This window comes from Dermochelys coriacea, chromosome 21 (genome assembly GCF_009764565.3).
Source record: "Dermochelys coriacea isolate rDerCor1 chromosome 21, rDerCor1.pri.v4, whole genome shotgun sequence".
Taxonomy (NCBI): Eukaryota; Metazoa; Chordata; order Testudines; family Dermochelyidae; genus Dermochelys; species Dermochelys coriacea.
In genome coordinates, this window is record NC_050088.1 from 5,196,554 (window position 1) to 5,222,041 (window position 25,488).

General features: G+C 44.5%; 1 protein-coding gene across 1 annotated transcript in view; it reads right to left on the bottom strand.

Annotated features, from left to right (window-relative positions):
• Positions 1 to 25,488, bottom strand: part of LOC119846526 (sushi, von Willebrand factor type A, EGF and pentraxin domain-containing protein 1-like) — a 56,954-nt gene that overhangs the window by 17,870 nt on the left and 13,596 nt on the right. Inside the window, exons 5-21 of the mRNA XM_043500722.1 lie at positions 25,241 to 25,429; positions 24,541 to 24,640; positions 20,249 to 20,334; positions 18,966 to 19,178; positions 17,217 to 17,399; positions 16,428 to 16,616; positions 15,660 to 15,842; positions 10,975 to 11,163; positions 10,154 to 10,342; positions 9,335 to 9,523; positions 8,518 to 8,706; positions 7,698 to 7,886; positions 6,878 to 7,066; positions 6,030 to 6,218; positions 4,728 to 4,927; positions 3,300 to 3,460; positions 1,469 to 1,698 (exon numbers count right to left, since the gene is read on the bottom strand). Of these exons, the coding sequence (XP_043356657.1) occupies positions 1,469 to 1,698; positions 3,300 to 3,460; positions 4,728 to 4,927; positions 6,030 to 6,218; positions 6,878 to 7,066; positions 7,698 to 7,886; positions 8,518 to 8,706; positions 9,335 to 9,523; positions 10,154 to 10,342; positions 10,975 to 11,163; positions 15,660 to 15,842; positions 16,428 to 16,616; positions 17,217 to 17,399; positions 18,966 to 19,178; positions 20,249 to 20,334; positions 24,541 to 24,640; positions 25,241 to 25,429 (3,057 nt within the window). The remainder of the gene's footprint in view (positions 1 to 1,468; positions 1,699 to 3,299; positions 3,461 to 4,727; positions 4,928 to 6,029; positions 6,219 to 6,877; positions 7,067 to 7,697; positions 7,887 to 8,517; positions 8,707 to 9,334; positions 9,524 to 10,153; positions 10,343 to 10,974; positions 11,164 to 15,659; positions 15,843 to 16,427; positions 16,617 to 17,216; positions 17,400 to 18,965; positions 19,179 to 20,248; positions 20,335 to 24,540; positions 24,641 to 25,240; positions 25,430 to 25,488) is intronic.

A 25,488-nucleotide genomic window follows, 5' to 3' on the forward strand; every position in this document is an offset into this window, starting at 1 on the left:
CCCACAGGCAAGCCAGAAGCACTGTTCCTGAGCCATCTTGTGTATCTAGCATCAGTCAGGCTGGACAGACTACGCACTGCAGATCCCGCATGGAGATTTTCTCACCAAGTCTGTTATGCTTCGTAGCAATTACATTAGCAGTGGTCCTATTCCGGTCACAATCAAACTGATCAGGCACCAGGGAAATGCTGGTCACTATTAGAAGTTACAGAGTAGCAGCCGTGTTAGTCTGTATTCGCAAAAAGAAAAGGAGTACTTGTGGCACCTTAGAGACTAACAAATTTATTAGAGCATAAGCTTTCGTGAGCTACAGCTCACTTCCGATGCATCCGATGAAGTGAGCTGTAGCTCACGAAAGCTTATGCTCTAATAAATTTGTTAGTCTCTAAGGTGCCACAAGTACTCCTTTTCTTTATTAGAAGTTAGACCCTCTATTCAAACACCACCTGGCACAGACCTGTCATCCACATAGTTCATATTTGTGAGTGGCTGGCCTGTTAAACCTGGGAACGATCCTTCATTTTGATAACACGGTTATGAAGGAGGTTGGGTGACCCTCGTTGAAGCGGTGGGCATGACAACAGCTGCCCCCCATCCAGGATAAATATCAGACACAGTTAAGCTCCTTTGTAGAGTAAGGTGGATAAAACCATAGGAGCCACTGCCCGGACACAGGCTGCACGCAAGGCTGGTGAGTTTTGTTTGAAGGCTGTGCACGTGTAAGTCTGTGAACAGAAGCACCCAGGGAACAGACAGAGAGAACCAGCCCAGGCAGCCAGAAGCAGACAAAGAAGGAGCAGGAAAGCCAAGGAGATGGCAAGAAATGCACTGGTAATGGGGCCCGAGAGGAAATGGAGAGAGCGAGCTTTTCAATAGTGTGCTGACAGGAATGAGGCTTGGAACTGTGAGCAAAAAACCTGTCTCTGGTGTGATTCCTACTGTTTCAAGGAATCAGGACTCTTGTCTACCTTCTCTGTGAATAAACAGGATTGCATCAGAGAAATACCAAACTTGATCATCAATTTCTCCTCCTAACAGAAACAGCCTGCAAGACCCTGCGTACTGGCTAACTGCTCAGGGGTAACAGTACTTTTCAACCTGTGGCGTCCAAGCATTTACAGTGTGAGCTCAACTGGAAACATGGGAGTCGTCCCATGGACGTCAACACTACCCGTGTGCTTAAAGTTAAGCACATGCTCAAGAGCTTTGTGGAATGGGGCCTTAAGGAAAGAAAAGCACCACCTCCATTTGGAACTCCAGGAGAACCGTAGCAGGCAGAGCTGGACTTTGGCCAGGAAACCAGGATCAGTGCGCTAAGAATGGCATGGGATCTTCAGCAACCACAAGCACCCAGGAGCTTGCCAGAGGGAAGCAAAGGGAGAGTCAAGGGGTGAGGGTGAAGGGGAAAGCCAGGAGAGGGGAGAGGGTGGGGATGGATTTGAAGGGAGAGGCTCATCCTCCTACTCACTGAGAGCTCCTCCAGGCAGCAGCATGAGTACCAGGGTCCCCAGGAGCCACAGGGTCCAACCAGAGGGAAGTGACATCATGGTGCCAGGTGAGTTCTCAGAGAATGGGGGTGACAGCGCAGTCCGGGCAGGGCTGCAGCCGCTCCTCACCCTGCGCATTGTGCAACACAGACCCCAGCCAGGGCCACCCAGAGGCACGAGGCAAGGGGAAGTGGGAGTCTGTGCTCTGCAGCTTCAGGGGCCCAGGAAGGGGATGGGCAGAGTGCACATACTGCCCAGCCCCCTCTGTAGTGTTGTGCTCATGGCACACAGGGTAGGGGAGATACAGCTGCAGTTAGTCAGCATAGGAAACACCTGGGGGGGACAGCATTTCCTCCCTCTGCTTCCTTCTAAGGGCAGGGCGGCCTCAGAAGAATGAGACACTGAGGGGTATTCATGTCTAGCATCCCCTGCAGGCTGCACACGCTTGTTTTTTCTTTAGAGGATGCTGTTGGAAGGTGTAAAGTTTGCAGAGAGGCACCTACCAGTGCAGTGCTGTACAGCTCAGGTTTCTCAGTGGAAGAGAAATGCAGCATTATTATTTTTCTGGTCTGGGGACAATCAAAGTTATTCTGACACAGCAGCACTACGCCACCCTGTCCTGATCAGCACCCCCAAACTGTGCTGATTTCTGAAACACAAGAGGCAGTCCAGTTACCAAAGGATCCTTGCTATTTATCCTGTGGGTCAAATTCATCCCTGCTGTTACTCCATCTGCCTCCACTTATGTCATTACCCCAGGGATGTATCGGACTCAAAGCTGCCCCTGGCTTACAGATGCAAACCGAACCATGCTCCACTCCTCAGCAGGAAAAGGAGCCTTTAAACCTGCAGGGCACCTTCCTGTCTTACAGCCAAAAGGGAGAAAATTATAAAAACAAAGACAATCAGCAGTTTTTACAGTTGCACTTTATTGTAGCCCTGCAGGACAGAAATAATTGCTTGATCACAATGGTGTAGGTTAGAAGACACCCCTATCGTTATTTGGGCAATGGGGAAATGGTTAGCTAGTTATTGCTCTACAGTTAAATTTTCACCATCGATTCGTGGGAGTGTGTGTGAGGATATAGAAATGCTGCAGATGATATCAGCACTGAGGTCAACCAAAAATAGATTTGTTCAGCTTGGGAAGGAAAGCTGCCAACTTTTTAAATAAGAGAATAGGGCAGAAAATTGGCTTTTTTACGCTTTACATTTTAACAGTGGGGCAGAGGGATTTGTGAACAGAGTTGCCCTTAAGGTTCATGGATATCAGGCATGTTCAGATGGAGCCATTCACTACTAAATAGCCAAAACTACTTTAAATATGTTTGGGTTATAATGCACTTAGGTTAAATATATGCAACATATTTGTTGGGCGATTTCTGAAAGCTCAATGTTGTTGGTGTATTCTGCAGATGGTCTGAAGCTTGCATCAACTGAAGGTTTACTTTCATACATTTTAATCTCGTTTCTCTCAACTTGTTTTCCCTTTCTGAACTGAAAGGAATCTGAATTCAACCCTTTTACAATAGCCCTCACAAATATACAAGAGGATGAAATCCCTAGTTTATCAAGTAGGGACTTACATTTGTGAGATTGAAAGGAAAGAGCAAAAAAACCCAAAACCGTAACCACTGGCACACAGCTTGAAAAAAAATCCGATTCCTGATGCACAGGCTAATCTCTTCCTGGATCACTAGACGTACTAGCAAGTTCTCTGCAAATAGTAACAATCATCATATGTACAAAGTAATTATACAAACTGCATCCAAAGGAGACAGTTTGTCACAGAAATGCGTCACAGATTTCAGCTATTCATTGTATTTTTGTAGGTCGCGCTTAAGTTTTTGAATCTCCAGATACAGTTTCTGTGCTTCCAGCAGGGTTCTCAGTTCTGTCAGAGACACATCGCAGTGGAGAAACTTTATACTCTCGCGAACCATGTTGCACAGTGGGGAATTGAGTTGCTTCTCCTGTAAAACAGAAACAGAGGGAATGTGATTACGCTGAAGAAGATAAGGACCTATCCTCACAAGCATGCTAGCTCCTTTTTGATCTGAGCCATTATCCAGTGTGTTACATGTGTCTGTCTCATACAGTCTGTGTCTGACATATGATAGGATTCTGAAACGTGTTGCACATTCTCAATTAGAGCTGGCCAAAAAATGAAAATTTCATGTGAAATATATTGTGCTTTTGAAAACAGTTTCATCCTGAACCAGAACAAAACCAAAAATGACCCTAAAATTTTTCATGGGAAGGGATTTCAAGAAAAATTCTACTTCAGGAGACCCCCAAATAGAAATTTTTTGGCTTCCTGGCTGATCACACCAGCCAGCAGGCAGAGACCCTGGCAGCGCAGACTCCATCCAAGCTCCAGCAGCTAGAGAGCCTGGCCACTCAGATTCCTCCTGACTCCAGGGGCCAAGGCAACAGAGCAACTGGGCGCTCTGCCTCTGTGGCCCTGGAGATAGCAGGTATGGGTGGCAATGGCTGAGAGGCAGAGAGATAGGGCGCTCAGCTTTGGCAGCCGCCTTGGGAAGACTTTGGTCATTTACAATTTCTGCACATACACACAGTCTATTACGTGTGTCTGTCTCATACCCTTTGTGCCTGACTTAGGGTCTGATCCCGATAAATGCCAGCTGAGCACCCTCAATTCTGATACTGCTAAGCAACGCTGAGGAAGTTCTGAGCAACTTGCAGAATCAGGTATTGGACTGTCAACACCTGGGACAGGAACCAGACCTCCATTTACACTTGTACAATGCTGAACACACTAGCAGTTGCTCAGTAAAGCAGTCAGTCATGATATTTGCTTTATACTGTGTCCCAGACCAACAGAAGATACGTAACGTATCACACCATTGACTGCTTTGAAAACCTCTCACTCTCTCTCTTTATATATATTTCATAATGGGGCATAACATTTTCTTCCTGTTGTGATTTTTAACCACCAGATTTTACCTATTTTACATTATTTTGGGCATGGAGCAACCACTGCAAAGGAAGAAAACCTCCTCCCTTAAAATACAAGAAAGGGATGGGGTGGGGGAGTGATGGGGTTTGTTTGCTTTCAGGTCAACGTATTTTTTCCACATATGTTGTATCAATGGCAGATCTATCTCCCTCACCACACAGGTCTCATTATTTTAAAGAAGCAAATTCAGACAGTGTTTTGTTTTACACTAGAAATTGGACAGGGTGCATCAAGAAACCCAAACGGACTGTGATGCTTACACACACAGGTAACACCGTCCAGGTGCCATCAGCTGAACATGTAATATTCAAGGTGTCTGTTGTAGACTGATACCAAAGGTCTGAAAATTGGTACCCAGGAGAGCATTTGAAAGTAATGCTTTCATTTATGTTGTACCATGCTTTCTCATCTAAGGCATTGACCATTCCTTCATTTTGCACATCTGGCTTTGGACACCGAACTGAAAGGAAAAGGAAGAAGAGAAGACAGTTCATTGAGAGGGGAAGATGCACGGTGAATGGTGCTTATTGCCTGTAAATTATGCCCTTAGTTCACTTCATTGAAGCTGTTTTGATTTTGCAGAGAAATAATCTGCATGTAACACCAAACGCACAGTGCTTCTCTCTCTCCGGAGAAACAAACATCATGAGTTCAACAAGAAAAGGGCGTAAGTGAAATCCCATCCAGTGCTGTGTATCATGGGCATTTCCTGCAGGCATTGGCAGCTGAAAGTCCACACATGGAGCAGCAGAGCACAGGCGCTCTGTTGGTTCATTTAAGGACGTCTTATTGGCAGTCTTGGGACAACTGTGAACGTGCAGTTCACTCCCAGGCACACGTGTGGCCTTTTTTAAAACAGCCTTTTTGGTCTATTGCAGAATTAGCCTCCTCTGCAGTGAGGGAGAAGTACATGGAAGTCAGTGGAGTTGCCTTGGATTTATACGAGTGGAACCAAGAGGACGATTTGGTCCTTACCAGCATCTTACGCTTCTATAGTGACTTTCATCCTGCAGGATGCCAAAGATACCACAGTGACTGGCACAGTACTGACACCTTAGACAGAGAAATGTAAGGCCTGATTGCCTTTTGACATACTCCAATGAGAACCAGGAATGGCTTCAGGGAAGTTGGAGAAGTTACAGAAGAGTCCAGCACTTGGACTCAGATTGCCCCCACAAACATACTGAGACCACACACACAGAAGGGAGTCTACATTAAAAGTGCCACCATCAGGACAGCCGGATTGGGAACCATAAACCAAGAGATGGGTCAGGCGAGGGGTGTGACTGAGGGAGGAATTCAGCAAGGTGGAAAGGGGAGGATCAAGCATACATTAGGGCATAGCTCAGGGCAGATCATGAGTACGAGTGCCAGGGCAGAGAGGACACTGGCAGTGGGCATCCCAGCTGGGAGTGTCTGGTCTGCTGCAAAGGAGGAATCTGCAGTGAGTTGGCCCCTGGCTCTCCAGATTTTTCAGTATTGTAGGGCTAAGAGGTCATTGCAATGTGCCCTCCACCCTTTTCTAATCTCAGTCATTCTACTGTGATGAAGAAATGAATTACCTTTGCACTCAGGGGCGGGTGGATGCCAGCGCGGAGTTCCCCCATCAACAGCTATACATCGAATGGAGGAAACTCCAACGAGTGACCAACCACGGTTACATGAGTAGAGCACACTTGAGCCAAGAGGGAAAACTTCTTTCCGGCCGCGGTCGTCCCATCCATTAGAGATGCGTGCAGGTGGCTCACAAGCTACAATAAAAGGGGAAAATACAGTATTGATACAGAACGAGCAATCCCCTAAAAGAAGGGAAGCAGCAGAAATACTGTGGCGTTTCCTGACACATTTCCAAAAAAAAAAAAAAAAAAAAAAAAAAAAAAAAAAAAAAAAAAAAAAAGGTGCTTGGAAAGGCACCAGTGTGTAATGCCTCTAACAATCTGCCAGCACTTTTGTGTTAGTTTCTGGCTGTGAGCTAACAACATACCCATGGCATTGGGAGAGCAAAGATAAAAACAGCAACGTGCAAAACACTCTTAAAATGGCTCTTAGACCTGTAAGGGCCCCAGGGATCGTTGTTCACATGCTGATGACGCTGAATAACTGCACTGAATTACTGAGAATTACAGTCAGACCCTAAGAAGTAAGGAAGGCCTGCAGCTCCCATCAACTTCAACAGTAGCATCCTCCTGCATGGCTCCCTGAGTCATTAAACTGGCCCTGCTACATATGCACCCCCAAAATCCAGATCTGATCCCCTTCTATAGCTACTGAGTCTGCAGTGAGTTGGCCCATGCGCTACATAATTTCAGTATTGTAGGGCTAAGATGTTAAATAGCCCCCAGGTCATTGCAATGTGCCCTCCACCCTTTTCTAATCTCAGTCATTCTAGTGTGATGAAGAAAGGAATCACCTTTGCACTCAGGGGCGGGTGGATGCCAGCGCGGAGTTCCCCCATCAACAGCTATACATCGAATGGAGGAAACTCCAATGAGTGACCAACCAAGGTTACATGAGTAGAGCACACTTGAGCCAACAGGGAAAACTTCTTTCCAGCCGCGGTCGTCCCGTCCATTAGAGATGCGTGCAGGTGGCTCACAAGCTATAATAAAAGGGGAAAATACAGCATTGATACAGAACGAGCAATCCTCTAAAAGAAGGGAAGCAGCAGAAATACTGTGGCGTTTCCTGACACTACGTTTCCAAATAAAAAAAAAAAAGGTGCTTGGAGAGGCACCAGTGTGTAATGCCTCTAACAATCTTCCAGCACTTTCTGTTAGTTTCTGGCTGTGAGCTAGCAACATACCCATGGCATTGGGAGAGCAAAGATAAAAACAGCAACGTGCAAAACACTCTTAAAATGGCTCTTGGACCTGTAAGGGCCCCAGGGATCGTTGTTCACATGCTGATGATGCTGAATAACTGCACTGAATTACTGAGAATTACAGCCAGACCCCAAGAAGTAAGGAAGGCCTGCAGCTCCCATCAACTTCAAACAGCAGCATCCTCCTGCATGGCTCCCTGAGTGATTAAACTGGCCCTGCTACATATGCACCCCCAAAATCCAGATCTGATCCCCTTCTATAGCTACTGAGTCTGCAGTGAGTTGGCCCATGCGCTACATAATTTCAGTATTGTAGGACTAAGATGTTAAATAGCCCCCAGGTCATTGCAATGTGCCCTCCACCCTTTTCTAATCTCAGTCATTCTAGTGTGTTGAAGAAAGGAATCACCTTTGCACTCAGGGGCGGGTGGATGCCAGCGCGGAGTTCCCCCATCAACAGCTATACATCGAATGGAGGAAACTCCAATGAGTGACCAACCAAGGTTACATGAGTAGAGCACACTTGAGCCAACAGGGAAAACTTCTTTCCAGCCGCGGTCGTCCCGTCCATTAGAGATGCGTGCAGGTGGCTCACAAGCTATAATAAAAGGGGAAAATACAGCATTGATACAGAACGAGCAATCCTCTAAAAGAAGGGAAGCAGCAGAAATACTGTGGCGTTTCCTGACACTACGTTTCCAAATAAAAAAAAAAAAGGTGCTTGGAGAGGCACCAGTGTGTAATGCCTCTAACAATCTTCCAGCACTTTCTGTTAGTTTCTGGCTGTGAGCTAGCAACATACCCATGGCATTGGGAGAGCAAAGATAAAAACAGCAACGTGCAAAACACTCTTAAAATGGCTCTTGGACCTGTAAGGGCCCCAGGGATCGTTGTTCACATGCTGATGATGCTGAATAACTGCACTGAATTACTGAGAATTACAGCCAGACCCCAAGAAGTAAGGAAGGCCTGCAGCTCCCATCAACTTCAAACAGCAGCATCCTCCTGCATGGCTCCCTGAGTGATTAAACTGGCCCTGCTACATATGCACCCCCAAAATCCAGATCTGATCCCCTTCTATAGCTACTGAGTCTGCAGTGAGTTGGCCCATGCGCTACATAATTTCAGTATTGTAGGACTAAGATGTTAAATAGCCCCCAGGTCATTGCAATGTGCCCTCCACCCTTTTCTAATCTCAGTCATTCTAGTGTGTTGAAGAAAGGAATCACCTTTGCACTCAGGGGCGGGTGGATGCCAGTGCGGAGTTCCCCCATCAACAGCTATACATCGAATGGAGGAAACTCCAACGAGTGACCAACCACGGTTACATGAGTAGAGCACACTTGAGCCAACAGGGAAAACTTCTTTCCAGCCGCGGTCGTCCCGTCCATTAGAGATGCGTGCAGGTGGCTCACAAGCTACAATAAAAGGGGAAAATACGGCATTGATACAGAACGAGCAATCCCCTAAAAGAAGGAAAGCAGCAGAAATACTGTAGCGTTTCCTGACATACATTTCCAAAAAAAAAAAAAAGGTGCTTGGAGAGGCACCAGTGTGTAATGCCTCTAACAATCTGCCAGCACTTTTGTGTTAGTTTCTGGCTGTGAGCTAACAACATACCCATGGCATTGGGAGAGCAAAGATAAAAACAGCAACGCGCAAAACACTCTTAAAACGGCTCTTAGACCTGTAAGGGCCCCAGGGATCGTTGTTCACATGCTGATGACGCTGAATAACTGCACTGAATTACTGAGAATTACAGTCAGACCCTAAGAAGTAAGGAAGGCCTGCAGCTCCCATCAACTTCAACAGTAGCATCCTCCTGCATGGCTCCCTGAGTCATTAAACTGGCCCTGCTACATATGCACCCCCAAAATCCAGATCTGATCCCCTTCTATAGCTACTGAGTCTGCAGTGAGTTGGCCCAGGCGCTACATAATTTCAGTATTGTAGGACTAAGATGTTAAATAGCCCCCAGGTCATTGCAATGTGCCCTCCACCCTTTTCTAATCTCAGTCATTCTAGTGTGATGAAGAAATGAATTACCTTTGCACTCAGGGGTGGGTGGATGCCAGCGCGGAGTTCCCCCATCAACAGCTATACATCGAATGGAGGAAACTCCAACGAGTGACCAACCACGGTTACATGAGTAGAGCACACTTGAGCCAACAGGGAAAACTTCTTTCCGGCCGCGGTCGTCCCGTCCATTAGAGATGCGTGCAGGTGGCTCACAAGCTACAATAAAAGGGGAAAATACGGCATTGATACAGAACGAGCAATCCCCTAAAAGAAGGAAAGCAGCAGAAATACTGTGGCGTTTCCTGACACTACATTTCCAAATAAAAAAAAAAAAGGTGCTTGGAAAGGCACCAGTGTGTAATGCCTCTAACAATCTGCCAGCACTTGTGTTAGTTTCTGGCTGTGAGCTAACAACATACCCATGGCATTGGGAGAGCAAAGATAAAAACAGCAACGTGCAAAACACTCTTAAAATGGCTCTTGGACCTGTAAGGGCCCCAGGGATCGTTGTTCACATGCTGATGATGCTGAATAACTGCACTGAATTACTGAGAATTACAGTCAGACCCTAAGAAGTAAGGAAGGCCTGCAGCTCCCATCAACTTCAAACAGCAGCATCCTCCTGCATGGCTCCTTGAGTCATTAAACTGGCCCTGCTACATATGCACCCCCAAAATCCAGATCTGATCCCCTTCTATAGCTACTGAGTCTGCAGTGAGTTGGCCCATGCGCTACATAATTTCAGTATTGTAGGGCTAAGATGTTAAATAGCCCCCAGGTCATTGCAATGTGCTCTCCACCCTTTTCTAATCTCAGTCATTCTAGTGTGATGAAGAAAGGAATCACCTTTGCACTCAGGGGCGGGTGGATGCCAGTGCGGAGTTCCCCCATCAACAGCTATACATCGAATGGAGGAAACTCCAATGAGTGACCAACCACGGTTACATGAGTAGAGCACACTTGAGCCAACAGGGAAAACTTCTTTCCAGCCGCGGTCGTCCCGTCCATTAGAGATGCGTGCAGGTGGCTCACAAGCTATAATAAAAGGGGAAAATACAGCATTGATACAGAACGAGCAATCCCCTAAAAGAAGGGAAGCAGCAGAAATACTGTGGCGTTTCCTGACACTACGTTTCCAAATTAAAAAAAAAAAAAGGTGCTTGGAGAGGCACCAGTGTGTAATGCCTCTAACAATCTTCCAGCACTTTCTGTTAGTTTCAGGCTGTGAGCTAGCAACATACCCATGGCATTGGGAGAGCAAAGATAAAAACAGCAACATGCAAAACACTCTTAAAATGGCTCTTGGACCTGTAAGGGCCCCAGGGATCGTTGTTCACATGCTGATGATGCTGAATAACTGCACTGAATTACTGAGAATTACAGTCAGACCCTAAGAAGTAAGGAAGGCCTGCAGCTCCCATCAACTTCAACAGTAGCATCCTCCTGCATGGCTCCCTGAGTCATTAAACTGGCCCTGCTACATATGCACCCCCAAAATCCAGATCTGATCCCCTTCTATAGCTACTGAGTCTGCAGTGAGTTGGCCCATGCGCTACATAATTTCAGTATTGTAGGGCTAAGATGTTAAATAGCCCCCAGGTCATTGCAATGTGCCCTCCACCCTTTTCTAATCTCAGTCATTCTAGTGTGATGAAGAAATGAATTACCTTTGCACTCAGGGGTGGGTGGATGCCAGCGCGGAGTTCCCCCATCAACAGCTATACATCGAATGGAGGAAACTCCAACGAGTGACCAACCACGGTTACATGAGTAGAGCACACTTGAGCCAACAGGGAAAACTTCTTTCCAGCCGCGGTCGTCCCGTCCATTAGAGATGCGTGCAGGTGGTTCACAAGCTATAATAAAAGGGGAAAATACAGCATTGATACAGAACGAGCAATCCCCTAAAAGAAGGGAAGCAGCAGAAATACTGTGGCGTTTCCTGACACTACGTTTCCAAATAAAAAAAAAAAAGGTGCTTGGAGAGGCACCAGTGTGTAATGCCTCTAACAATCTTCCAGCACTTTCTGTTAGTTTCTGGCTGTGAGCTAGCAACATACCCATGGCATTGGGAGAGCAAAGATAAAAACAGCAACGTGCAAAACACTCTTAAAATGGCTCTTGGACCTGTAAGGGCCCCAGGGATCGTTGTTCACATGCTGATGATGCTGAATAACTGCACTGAATTATTGAGAATTACAGCCAGACCCCAAGAAGTAAGGAAGGCCTGCAGCTCCCATCAACTTCAAACAGCAGCATCCTCCTGCATGGCTCCCTGAGTGATTAAACTGGCCCTGCTACATATGCACCCCCAAAATCCTGATCTGATCCCCTTCTATAGCCACTGAGTTCTGCCAGAACCTCCTGAACTAGCATGCCAAGCCTCCTCCAAGTTATGAGACTCTTCTGGAGTCCCTCGAGTTCCTCATCCATCCCCACTAGCTACTGAACTTTCCCACCACACCACCGGCCCAGTATAATGAGCCATCTTTTCCCCATATATCCATCCCTCTTGAACTAGTGAGGAGGACGACTGTTTAGGGTGAAAGAATGGGACACAGCTGGTTCTAGCAGGCTTTTACCATTATTTTTTATAGTGGTTAATTTTAGTCTTCTGACACTGTTCCGGGATCATCACACGTTTCCGACGGTAGCCAGAGTGATGTGTAAAGCAGTCCCAGTACTGTCCGTTGAAATAGGCCTAAAGCTCTGAAAATGCTCAACTAATAACTCCAGCAACAGATATTACCTCACCCTCCGGGTTTCTCTAATCCCTCATCTGGCTTTTTGAAAATTCATGGGTGCTTAAAATTCTCTTTTAATGTGCTTAGTGTTTTGAGAACTGACCCAACACCGATATGAGTGCCAGAAGCATTTGTACCACTGTTCCCACTCAATGGTTGTGTTGGGGGATGGCTATTTTAATCTGTGATGGGATCTTTATAATGGTCACAGTGAAGTTAGCTGCTAAGGGAGGCACAGAATCATTGTATCCTCTGGGCATCCCAGCCACCCTCTGCCTCACCCAACATCATCTACATTTGGGGCAATGTTGTCTGGTCTTTGGACCACTGTGGGAACAGGGCACTGTGGAGGCCTTCTCCCATCATAGCTTCCTTAATCCAGGGCAATCTTTCTGCAGAAACCTTTTTAACTCAGGACTAGTCCTTAAAGCTACAAAGCATATTTATCTTCAAGAAATCTGAACTGCAAAAGTCATTTATAGTCCAAGCACTAACTCCAATAAACAGCATTCTTTAAATGCTGGCTAATGAAGAATAGATATAAAGTACGGGGAGACTTTATGGGGAGACTGAAAATTCTCCCATTCTCTAGATGGGGTAAACACTAACCTGCAGAAAAGGACAAAAGGATCCTCAGGTATAGTTGGTAGTTAAAGGATTGGTATGTAATGTGCTAAGAGTGATGCAATGGGAGATACCCCATACTTTATACGTTTGGCAGGCATCCTTTGGTATCAACTGATTTGTACTTTGAAATCCAACAGCAAAGGCAAGCTGCGGTAACCTATCAGCCACATGTGAAGCACCTGAGATGAAGACTTTGCTATGCATATAATTTAGCTACTAAGAAAATAGAAAAATCAGCTGGCAAACAAGTGGCGATGGTATGCCAAAGTAATCATGTCTACTGTAGAAGTGGGAGATAGAGATGTATTACACAATCTTAGTCCCACAGTAAATGAGAAAATTGCAGAGAGGTGGGAGTCATTAGTCTATATGGTAATTGGAAAGTGAATTATATATCTACAAGGTACAGGCAGAGTTGGGAGAAGGTTCCATCCAATCCTGCACTGAGCCATGCTTTGTCCTTGTGGATTCATTTCTGCTTCCAAGGCTATGGAGGTAGAATTGTGGAATACACTCCTGTAATCTGGAAAATTTGATTAAAAAGTAGCTAATGCAAGCGCACGAATTGAAGGAGGAGGTGAATCTTCACATGATTCCATTCTACAATGAAACCAATTCCTGTAGCAGGGGAATACTTCATTCCATGAAGATCAAAGTGAAAAAGCACAAACACCAGGAAATTCACCAGATGAGCTCTCCACTGGAGCTGGGGTGTATTTGCCTCATTCTATCAACATCATCTGTGAGAAGTTTTATAGAGGTGCCTAGCAGAACAAGTAAACTAGAAGCCAATCTGCCCAATCTGTGGACCATGTTCTTCATTTTGCTACTATCATTAAGGAGCAAAGGCCCACAGGCAATACTCACTTATTACGTGCATCTTTTGGTACTACTTGAGCATGCCAATAGACACAGAGAAGATAAAATTGCCCGTCATAGATATCACATTGCCAAGACGTCAGTCATTTAGATAGGGGAGAATGTACCCCACATAGAATCATAGAATTGTAGGACTGGAAGGGACCTTGAGAGGTCATCTAGTCTAGTCCCCTGTACTCATGGCAGGACTAATTATTATCTAGACAATCCCTGGGAGGTGTTTGTCTAAACTGTTCTAAAAAATCTCCAATAGAGATTTTACAACCTCCCTAGGCAATTTATTCCAGTGCTTAACCACCCTGACAGTTAGGAAGTTTTTCCTAATGTCATGTCCAACCTAAACCGCCCTTGCTGCAATTTAAGCCCATTGCTTCTTGTCCTGTCCTCAGAGGTTAACAAGAACAGTTTTTCTCCCTCTTCCTTGTAACAACCTTTCACGTACTTGAAAACTTTTATGTCCCCCCTCAGTCTTCTCTTCTCCAGACTAAACAAACCCAGTTTTTTCAATCTTCCCTTATAAGTCATGTTTTCTAGACCTTTAATCTTTTTTGTTTCTCTTCTCTGGACTTTCTCCAATTTGTCCACATCTTTCCTGAAATGTGGTGCCCAGAACTGGACACAGTACTCCAGTTTAGACCTAATCAGCATGGAGTAGAGCGGAAGAAATACTTCCCCCAAGGTTTCACACCCAGCACAATGGGACACTGGATCCTGACTGAGTCCTCTGTTGCTACCATTATATAAATATACAAGTACCAGCAATTACACTTTGTGTTAGATGTTCCTTTCAAAATCAGGGATGGGAGGTCACTGTATCAGAGTTCTTCATCTTTTATACAAACTGGTTTGCAAACTGTAACAGCCACCCCATAAAATAGAGATGAACCTATCATGTGAGATTCAGTGAGATTAATTTAAAAAACTAAAAACATTCAAAGAAGGATAATGGATGGACACCAAGAAAAAGTGTGTAAAATTGGAACTGGCTAATAGCAATGTAGGGTGATGCCTTCTTTGGGTGGAAGGAAAATAGTGGTACCCTCAAACTACTTTTTGAAATGGGATAGAGTCAAGGGGTCACAAAGCCAGTCCAGCTACAAGCACAGGGATCTTGTTTTCCGTATTCACAGAGTGCTGTGTGTACTTAACACGACTCAAACAATGGGGTCTGTCACGGTCACTCATATATCTACTCTCCCGGCAGATTTCTTCAGAGGAAGCTCAGCCTGCCCACTACAGACCCCAGCCTTCACCAGTTCCTTTTCTCCTCTTTTACCAGAGATCTCCTGACACCCCGCTGGGCAAGTACCCTGGAATGAACTGGGTGGGGGGAGCTGGAATGATCCAAAATCTTACAACCCCCCACTACTAAGCTCATGCAGTGCCATTCACCAACTTTGTTCCTTCTGTGCCGCTAACAACATACATTGACTACCTTTGTGTGTCCTTGCCTCATGATGGAAGAACGGTAGAGAAAGGGAGCAGAAAGAATGTTTGTGAAATGCCTCTATGCCAGTAGTATTTGGCCTGCCTGTCAGTCATTGTAATGACCCTGCATTTCTATAAGACTTTTCAACCTGTTACGCCCAGAGCTACTTCATCCACCAGAGAAATGCAGCTATTTTTCTGAGGTCCCAATTCAGCAAAGCACTTAAACATGTGCTTAAAGTTAAGCATGGAAGTGGCTCCACTGAGTTAAGCATGTGCTCGAGGACTTTGTGGAATGAGGGCCTAAGTGACAAAAAACACCAAATCCTTTTGAAACTGCAGGAGAAACAGAGGGAGGCAGAGTGCAATGGCAGAGCTGGAATTTAGCCAGGAAACCAGGATCAGTGTTCTAAGGAGGACATGGGATCCTCAGGACCTTTCAGGAGAGGACTGAAAGGGGAGATAGAGGTTCAGGGTAATAGAGGCCGAAGAGGGGAAGCAAGAAGGGACAAGGTGGGGGTGGGAGTGGAGTGAAGGGAGAGGCCCTCTTTCCCAACTGGGGCCTCCGTATGCTACCATAATATAAATATATAATTATGCAGCAATTACATTGTTTGGGAGTAGGTCAGGGATAGCAAGTCACCATGTCAGAGTTCTTCATCATTTATACATACCTGGTTCGCAAATTGGTAATGCAGGATGCCATGCACGATTACGTTCGCACTTAATCAATCCATAATTGTCCTTGAGGGCATTACCAGGCTCACATTCAATGCTAATCATGTCTTCATACTCATAGATTGCTTGTCTAGGTCTTGCTCTTCCATTGGTAATGTTTGGATCTGGACATCTAATTTCTGTGAAACACCACCACCACCAGTGTTAAATCAGAGCAAAAACAATTCTGCAGACTCATTTACAAGGAGCAGCTAAACATTTTGCTAGCTACAGAAAGTCAGCATTTCCTTCACATTTTTGAAGAGGCTGGTTTTAGGGGGAAGTTTTATATCATCTACAGACAACAAATCATTTCTTCCTGCCATGAGTGTTATTGGGTGTGACTCGTGGATTGAGGAGTACCCTTTCCAGTTTTCTTCTGGGTAACTATTTGAATTGAAGTTGGCAGGATATTTTGATTTTCAGCAGGCTTCTAAACAACACTGATTGCTGTGTTATAATAAATTTTGTGTAGAATCCACCTTGATTATAATCTGCCTTAGATAATATGTAGATCATGGGTGGGAGCAACAGATCTGTTCATGAATGTGTAAACTATTAGCTCTGACCCTGCTTCCTACTGTTAAAGTAAGAATTCCCAGAAGACACACACACACACACACTTTGAACCACATATCGACTATAGAGTATAGCTTTCTAAATTTGTGTTAATTTTGTAGCTCAATTAAAACAAAGAAAGCTAAACCAAAGATTAATATGCTTACTCTGACAAAATTCTTCAGGTTCAGACCATGTAAAATCTTTTTGACAGGTAACATTCGCAGAGGATATTCCAGGGATTAACTCATAACCTCCCACACAGTTATAGTTCACTACAGTCCCAGCCGGAAACAAGTTGCTGTTAGAATGATCTCGAAAAGTATTACGAATGTAAGGTGGGTCATCACAACTACCTAAGAGTAAAAATAAAAGCTTAAGGACATAAATAACCAGGAAATCTTATTGAGAAATAATTCTTCTCTATAAGAATGTGACATGAAAGGCATATATATTAAAAAACAAACAAACCCAAAACCTAAAACCCTATCACAAAACAAGAAACCCCACGGCACATGCTTCTCTCTCGAGGAGAGGATGAGATAAACAACAATACATAGCTCTTCTTCAGTAGATCTCAAAGCACTTTACAAAGAACGTCAGTATCCCTATTCCCATTTTACAGGGGAAACTGGGCCACAGAATGAGGAAGTGACTTGCCCAAGGTCACCCAGCAGGGATAGAACCCAGGTCTCCTGAGTCCCACTTCAATGCTCTATTCACTCGGCAACACTGCCTGCTATAGAATAAAACTGGAATCCCTGTTTTCAGCATACAAGTCATTTAACCCAACTATCATCGAGCTGTGTCAGCACAGTGGCATGCAGGCTTGCACAGCAGTCACTATTTCCTCTCTTAAAACAAAGGGGACATCAAACTGGCTGTCCCCGAATCTTGGGCGAAAAAGGGCTGTAGGGTGAGTTTGAAGGAGGTAATAGTCACCATATGACACTTACTTCGCTCACAAACTGGTAACTGAGGATCCCATCTACTGTTTTCATTGCATTTAAGAATGTCACTGCCTTTGAGAGTGTAGCGATGTTCACACTCAAACAGAATGGAGGCTCTGTAGGTGTAGACAGGACTATATCCGGTCATCTGTTTTCCATGGTCAACTTTTGGCTGTTCACAGCGAATGACTGTGTAAGAAAAACAGTGTCAGCTTGGGAGGTTTACTGTTAAATCAAAAATTGGGAAACAAAGTGAAGATACTTCTGTGGAATCAGATCTATTTACCAGGAGGATATGAACAGATTTGAAAGCACATACACATGGCCCTGCAGAGATATCATGACATGTCTGAACACTCTTGCCCCTGTCCCCCACAGAAACCACCTATTTATTTATTTGAAACATCGTGTTAAGGAAAAGCAGAAAAGTATAAGCGGGTCTGATGCCATGTTCTCAAATTCCTTGGGGCATCGGTTTTGATCGAACCTAGTAGGCAAGTTTTAGTCTTCATCTAGCCTTTTCTTAATTCAAGTAAAGTATCAAACTACACCTGCTGAATTAGTGACCACCTGCAAAGGCAGTTCTGTCCCAGGCAATTGTGGGGATATGGGGTTGGGGGTGGCGGAGGGAAGAGAGCGAGAGCACATACAGTGCTTACAGTCTTTGACAAGAGAGGTATTGGGCAGCAGGAACTGTTGGAACTGCTCCGTCTTGTTGCTTATCATTTGTGGACATTATAAAACCATTTCTCCAGAGTTCCAGCTGTGCTTATAGCTGACACAGACACTCAGATCTGGTCTCCTGTGAAGAAGATAGGGAGATATGCTCCTGGTTTACCTGCAGAAACCTCAAAAGGAATAGTTTCTCAAGTGAGTAAATAATTAGATTTGTTTTCCACATATGTCTTATCAAAAATATGATCAATTTAAAAAAAACACCCATAAAATGGGGTTTTCAGTAAGTTCCATGGTCATTTCAATAACATTTTATATGAGTTTTGGGGGGAAAAACATTGAAAACAATGACATGAAAAATAAAACATTTTTAGTAAAGTGGACAGTTTTTCACAAAACAATTTGCTTTTTTTTCCCAAAAAAGGACTTTTTTTGACATAAAAAACTTTGTTGAAAACATTTCGATCAGCTCCAGTATTCTTCTTCAGAGGACTCTAAGTGAGGACGGAAGCTGAATAAACTCCACTCCTCTCTCCTCCTTCTTCTCCTCTCCTTCCCCACCCAGCTGCAAGCCCTGCTCCATCCTCTCTGTCTTGGCATGGTTTCTCCCTTTGAGAAGCAGAAGACCTTGTCCACCTCTCTCCTCTATGTCAGCGGTCAGTCTCATGTTGCCAGCCTGTCTCCCCACATGAAGCTTTTCTAGGATTCCATGTCACTTCCTCCTCCCATACTGACACCAACTGCCTCTTTGAGCTTCCTGGCTCCTTAACTAAGGGAGAGGTTGGAACGCAGAGCGAGGGCAGACCAAGGAAAGCAGGCAGTTGTTCTTGGTAGGGTGAGGTGGGAACTGAGGCCAATCTGGACACAAAAAATGCAGTTCCCTGCACCCCTTAGCGTCTCTGCAAATCTCAGACTATGCTCTGTTCTCCAAAGGGTGTTAATAAGAAGATGTGCTGAGGGGTGGGAATAAGATTAGGAGTCCTGGGGACAATCTGTTAAGCAGTGGCACTGTTACGACTCACATTGCTAATGTGTACGTGCACACTGCCACCATGTTTTACAGTAATTGGATTCCATCACCTTTGCATTCAGGGGCAGGCCCGCTCCAGTCTCCATTTACATTATCCATGGATGTACAGTGAATGGAGGGCTCTCCAATAAGTGAGAAAGGAACCTGTCCCCTCTCTACAGTGTCACACTGGTAAGTGACAGATGTCCCATAGTTGAATTCCTCCATGGACGTCCCAGTATGTGTTCCATGATGTATTTCTGGAGGAGGCTGGCAAGGTATCACTGAAGAGGGGAAAAAAAGGAAAGAAGGGAAGCAAGAGAATTTAATTTACGTCATATCCAAAATCTTATAAGAGAAGAAGAGGCTGAAATACAATGGACTAAAACCTTAGATGGTTTAAAATCAGTGTGGTGCCACTGACATCAAGGGAGTACCACTGATTCACCAGCAGAGGACTGAGCCTATTGACTACAATGGAGCTATGCCCATTTACACCAGCTGGGGATCTGGCCCTATGGGAGACAAGATTTTTAAGATTAGAAAATGGGGCACCTTTCCTAATGTAGTTATGCAGCCAGGGTATGGTGGGAGTGGATGCACAGACTGAAGGGTCATGAAAGCCGAAGGAAGGAGGAGAAATCAAATCGAGGTCTTGCCCATTCAAGCTTATTAAGGATTCTATGGCACGTTCTCCAAAGGGAGGAGTTTTTGCTGTCACTTTCCATCCTAGGGATAGCTGCATATGAGTGACAGGCAAAGTTATCCTTAAATGTAAAAATATCTATAAAGTGCTTAGAGATTCGCAAAAAAGAAAAAGGAGTACTTGTGGCACCTTAGAGACTAACAAATTTATTTGAGCGTAAGCTTTCGTGAGCTACAGCTCACTTGCATCCGATGAAGTGAGCTGTAGCTCATGAAAGCTTACGCTCAAATAAATTTGTTAGTCTCTAAGGTGCCACAAGAACCCCTTTTCTTTTTTGCGAATACAGACTAACACGGCTGCTACTCTGAAATCTGCTTAGAAATTGTGCTATAAGCATGTTAATACTATATATCTGAAGAGCAAGGGTCTGATTCAATTTACACCAGCTGGGGATCTGGTCCAAGCTCTGTTAACCAAGAATCTGAGTCTTTTGGGCTTCTACCCCACAAACAAACAGATTCAAAAGCTAACAAGTTTTTCTACAGCATGGTGCAAGAGGAAAACAAAACTGAAGCGTTCAAGAATTTAGCATGCAGTGAAATGATAAATGAGTTGTATTTCAGAATCCATCCAGCAGGAGAAAGTATGCTTTTCATTGTCTAACCCTGATTACACTTTCCCCATAAGCTATTAAGAGTCTCTAATCACCTTGACAGTATGGAATCTCTTTGTCCCATGTAACTTGTGATCCTTCAAGCACACATTTTCTTTCTGCATCTCCAATTAGTCTGTACCTGAATAAAACAGCGGGGAAGGGAATTTACATGATACAAACTGAGATTGGATTTCTTGCCTAGTCCAGCATCAATAAGGCTTTGATTCTCTTACATCATCATTAGTAGGGTTGGTTAATACATTTTCATCAAAACTATTTTTCAACGGTAAATTGGATTTTCAATTAAATGTTGCTTTTAAAAAAATTATCTGCTTTCTGCAGACATGGAAAAATAGAATGCCCCCAAACTGAAATATTTTAATCCCAAAATGCTGCCACGGTGCCACATTGGAGCTGTAGCTTGGGTGCCTCAATCTCCTATATAGGCTGGTCTCCCTTGTGAGGCTACATCTCCCATGATTCATCATAGCCTTCACAAGAGGCGGTAGGATCATGGGAATCTGACTGGGCCTAGGACAAACTATTGCCAGGTCCCTAGTCAGGTGTAAGGAAACAAAAGGTATTTTATTTATCTGTCACCCCCTTCTGGCAGGCCACCATCTGCAGCAGACTTACTCAGCACCAGCAGGCAGGTCACTGGTGACAAATCAAACAGAGTCCTGTGTCATGCCCACTTTCCCTCAGGGAGTCCCTGGCAGGCAGCTGTCTATCAAGCCATTCCTGGCCTTAGCCAGGCCTCTCTCAGAGTGAGAGCTGAAGGTCTGCTCTCCTTCCCAGTCTGCCCCCAGCTGAGCTGTGCGCTCTACTTTTAACTCCTCCCTCCAAACCTTACACCGACAGCAGGTGTAGCAGGGTGAGGCTGACTGAGCCTACATCAGCTCGTTAACCTTTTCCCGGGGTTTGTATGCCCCATCCCAGAGTCCCTTGCTGGTTAGCCTGACATGGATCCGAGGCACAGTCATGGAATGGCTGATACGGGATGCGATCAGTAAAGAATGAAAGGATGGCCACTTTCATGGTTTTATGCAAAATAAATTTTATGAAACAAAGTTTATATTTTTTTTCCATTAGATTAGAAGTTTGGTTGATGAAGATAACTCATTGATATAATAGACTTAGACTTCTGTAAGGCACTGGGGATTTAATACCGCATGCTGTTCTGACTAAAAAACTAGCACTATACCAAAAATATGTATCAACCAATGTAGCACATATTAAATAGATTAAAACTGGTTTAACTGATATAGCTCAAAAAAGGAGAGTGTATGGGAGTGGGAGAATCCTTAAAGTGGTCATTTCTACTGGGGTCCCCCAGGAATCTATTCTTGGCCCAGTGCTATTCAATATTTGGATCAATTATCTGGAAGAAAGTATAAAACCATTGCTATTGAAGTCTGAAGATGATACAGATTGGTGCAATGGTAAATTATGAGAAGGCCAGGTTAGTTTTTTGGAGTTATCTGGATTGCTTGGTAAACTGGGATCATCTGAACACCATGCATTTTAATACAGCTAAATACACAGGTATGGGTCTAGGAAAAAAGAATGCAAGTCACACAAAATGGGGAGCCTGTATCTGGAAAGGAGTGGTTCTGAAAAGGACTTAGGGGTCGGGGTGGATAAACAAGTGAACATGAGCTCCGAGTGAGATGCTGTGGCTAAGAGGGCTAATGCGATACATGGATACACAAGCAGGGGACAATTCAGTACGAGTCGGGAGGTGGTATTACCTTTATATACAGCAGCCATGAGGCTACCACAAAAATACTGAATCCAGTTCTGGTGTTCACACTTCAAAAAAAGATATTAAATTGGGAAGAGTGCAGAAAAAGGCTACAAGAATGATTTGAGGCTGGGAACATCTGCCTCATTAGGGTGGAGGAAGCTCAATCTATTTTGCTTGTCAAAGAGAAGGTTAAGAGGTGACTTGATCATGGACGGTCTGGAAGTATCTACACGGCTAGAAGATTGGATAATAGAGGCCTCTTTAATTTAGCAGAAAAAGGCATAGGAAGATCCAATGGCTGGAAGCTGAAACAAGATAACAATTTGTACCTTGTATGTAGCCTGAATTTAACAGTGGAGATAATTAACTATTTGAGCAACCTACCTAGGGATGTGGTGAAATCTCCCAATCGAGATTGGAATCTTTTCTAAAAGAATAGTAAATATGGCAGGCGACCAGCTTGGCTTAATGGTGAAATCCTAGCGGATCTTAAACATAAAAAAGAAGCTTACAAGAAGTGGAAGGTTGGACATATGACCAGGGAAGAGTATAAAAATATTGCTCGGGCATGTAGGAAAGATATCAGGAGGGCCAAATCGCACCTGGAGCTGCAGCTAGCAAGAGATGTCAAGAGTAACAAGAAGGGTTTCTTCAGGTATGTTGGCAACAAGAAGAAAGCCAAGGAAAGTGTGGGCCCCTTACTGAATGAGGGAGGCAAGCTAGTGACAGAGGATGTGGAAAAAGCTAATGTACTCAATGCTTTTTTTGCCTCTGTTTTCACTAACAAGGTCAGCTCCCAGACTGCTGTGCTGGGCAACACAAAATGGGGAAGAGATGGCCAGCCCTCTGTAGAGATAGAGGTGGTTAGGGACTATTTAGAAAAGCTGGACGTGCACAAGTCCATGGGGCCGGACGAATTGCATCCGAGAGTGCTGAAGGAATTGGCGGCTGTGATTGCAGAGCCCTTGGCCATTATCTTTGAAAACTCGTGGCGAACGGGGGAAGTCCCGGATGACTGGAAAAAGGCTAATGTAGTGCCCATCTTTAAAAAAGGGAAGAAGGAGGATCCTGGGAACTACAGGCCGGTCAGCCTCACCTCAGTCCCTGGAAAAATCATGGAGCAGGTCCTCAAAGAATCAATCCTGAAGCACTTAGAGGAGAGGAAAGTGATCAGGAACAGTCAGCATGGATTCACCAAGGGAAGGTCATGCCTGACTAATCTAATCGCCTTTTATGATGAGATTACTGGTTCTGTGGATGAAGGGAAAGCAGTGGATGTATTGTTTCTTGACTTTAGCAAAGCTTTTGACACGGTCTCCCACAGCATTCTTGTCAGCAAGTTAAGGAAGTATGGGCTGGATGAATGCACTATAAGGTGGGTAGAAAGCTGGCTAGATTGTCGGGCTCAACGGGTAGTGATCAATGGCTCCATGTCTAGTTGGCAGCCGGTGTCAAGTGGAGTGCCCCAGGGGTCGGTCCTGGGGCCCGTTTTGTTCAATATCTTCATAAATGATCTGGAGGATGGTGTGGATTGCACTCTCAGCAAATTTGCGGATGATACTAAACTGGGAGGAGTGGTAGATACGCTGGAGGGGAGGGATAGGATACAGAAGGACCTAGACAAATTGGAGGATTGGGCCAAAAGAAATCTAATGAGGTTCAATAAGGATAAGTGCAGGGTCCTGCACTTAGGATGGAAGAATCCAATGCACCGCTACAGACTAGGGACCGAATGGCTCGGCAGCAGTTCTGCGGAAAAGGACCTAGGGGTGACAGTGGACGAGAAGCTGGATATGAGTCAGCAGTGTGCCCTTGTTGCCAAGAAGGCCAATGGCATTTTGGGATGTATAAGTAGGGGCATAGCGAGCAGATCGAGGGACGTGATCGTTCCCCTCTATTCGACACTGGTGAGGCCTCATCTGGAGTACTGTGTCCAGTTTTGGGCCCCACACTACAGGAAGGATGTGGATAAATTGGAAAGAGTACAACGAAGGGCAACGAAAATGATTAGGGGTCTAGAGCACATGACTTATGAGGAGAGGCTGAGGGAGCTGGGATTGTTTAGTCTGCAGAAGAGAAGAATGAGAGGGGATTTGATAGCTGCTTTCAACTACCTGAAAGGGGGTTTCAAAGAGGATGGCTCTAGACTGTTCTCAATGGTAGCAGATGACAGAACGAGGAGTAATGGTCTCAAGTTGCAATGGGGGAGGTTTAGATTGGATATTAGGAAAAACTTTTTCACTAAGAGGGTGGTGAAACACTGGAATGCGTTACCTAGGGAGGTGGTAGAATCTCCTTCCTTAGAGGTTTTTAAGGTCAGGCTTGACAAAGCCCTGGCTGGGATGATTTAACTGGGACTTGGTCCTGCTTTGAGCAGGGGGTTGGACTAGATGACCTTCTGGGGTCCCTTCCAACCCTGATATTCTATGATTCTATGATTCTAAGTATGTTCTAGCTCAAATACAAATATGGGCTTGATCATCAATGGGTGAAATGTTCTGGGCGGTGTTATACAGGAGATCAGACTAGATAATCATAATGGTCCCTTTGGAAATTAAAAACCTATAAATCTATCAGCATAAGCTGCCCATTACTCACCCCTCTTCACAGACGAAGTTTACTGTTGCACCAAACATGAGATCTGTTAGAATAACAAGTCTGCCATTTTCTGGCTCTCCAGGGTGAGGGCATGATTTTGCTAGAAAGAAATAAGACTGGAATTCATCTTTATTTGTGTGTCTTGACTCAGTAAAATGTAACCATAAAAGAACCAAAGATTCTGTCTCCATCAAAACTCTACTCACTTTTTGTCAGCTCAGGATACAGAGCCAGACTTAACTTGGAATTTGTGTATGTGTTTGTTTAAATCAAATTCCATTCCATTACCTTGTTTTTGTGCATGAGAATATTTCAATTGTAAAAAAGAAAAGGAGTACTTGTGGCACCTTAGAGACTAACAAATTTATTTGAGCATAAGCTTTCACTTGTGACAGTTATAACTTCTTCCAGCCTGGAGTAGTCTATTATTTAAGGTTCAATATCCATTTTTAGCATTGTGTTTTAAAGCTCCAGAGCAGAAGGAAACCTTTGTAGACATCTTTGGAGTTGCCCATGAAGAGCAAGGAGCTGCCAGGTTTCAGATATGAACTGGTAATTTAGTGGTGAAAGCCTTCATATCACATCAGTGAACTTAACCCTCCCTCCAGGCATACAGTCCCTCTCATTATGCTCTTTAATCAAAAAGGGCTGATGAAAAACAATTAGTTTAAAAAGAAAAGTAAAAAAACAAAATACTCACCCTTGCAAAACTCTCTGGTGTCTGACCATTGAGAATATAGCGTGCACCAAAGATATAACTTTGGTTGTACCTTGGTATAACCTGGGCGACAGTTGTATTCCACTTTGCTCTTAACAGCAAACTTATTCTGATTTCTGTACTCCTCCTTCAGCTCAGCAAAAGTAAAACGTGGTGGCACACCACAATCACCTAGTGACAAAACAGAGGTGTCAAAAACATGCAACTAGGAAAATGTGCTATAGTCCAGA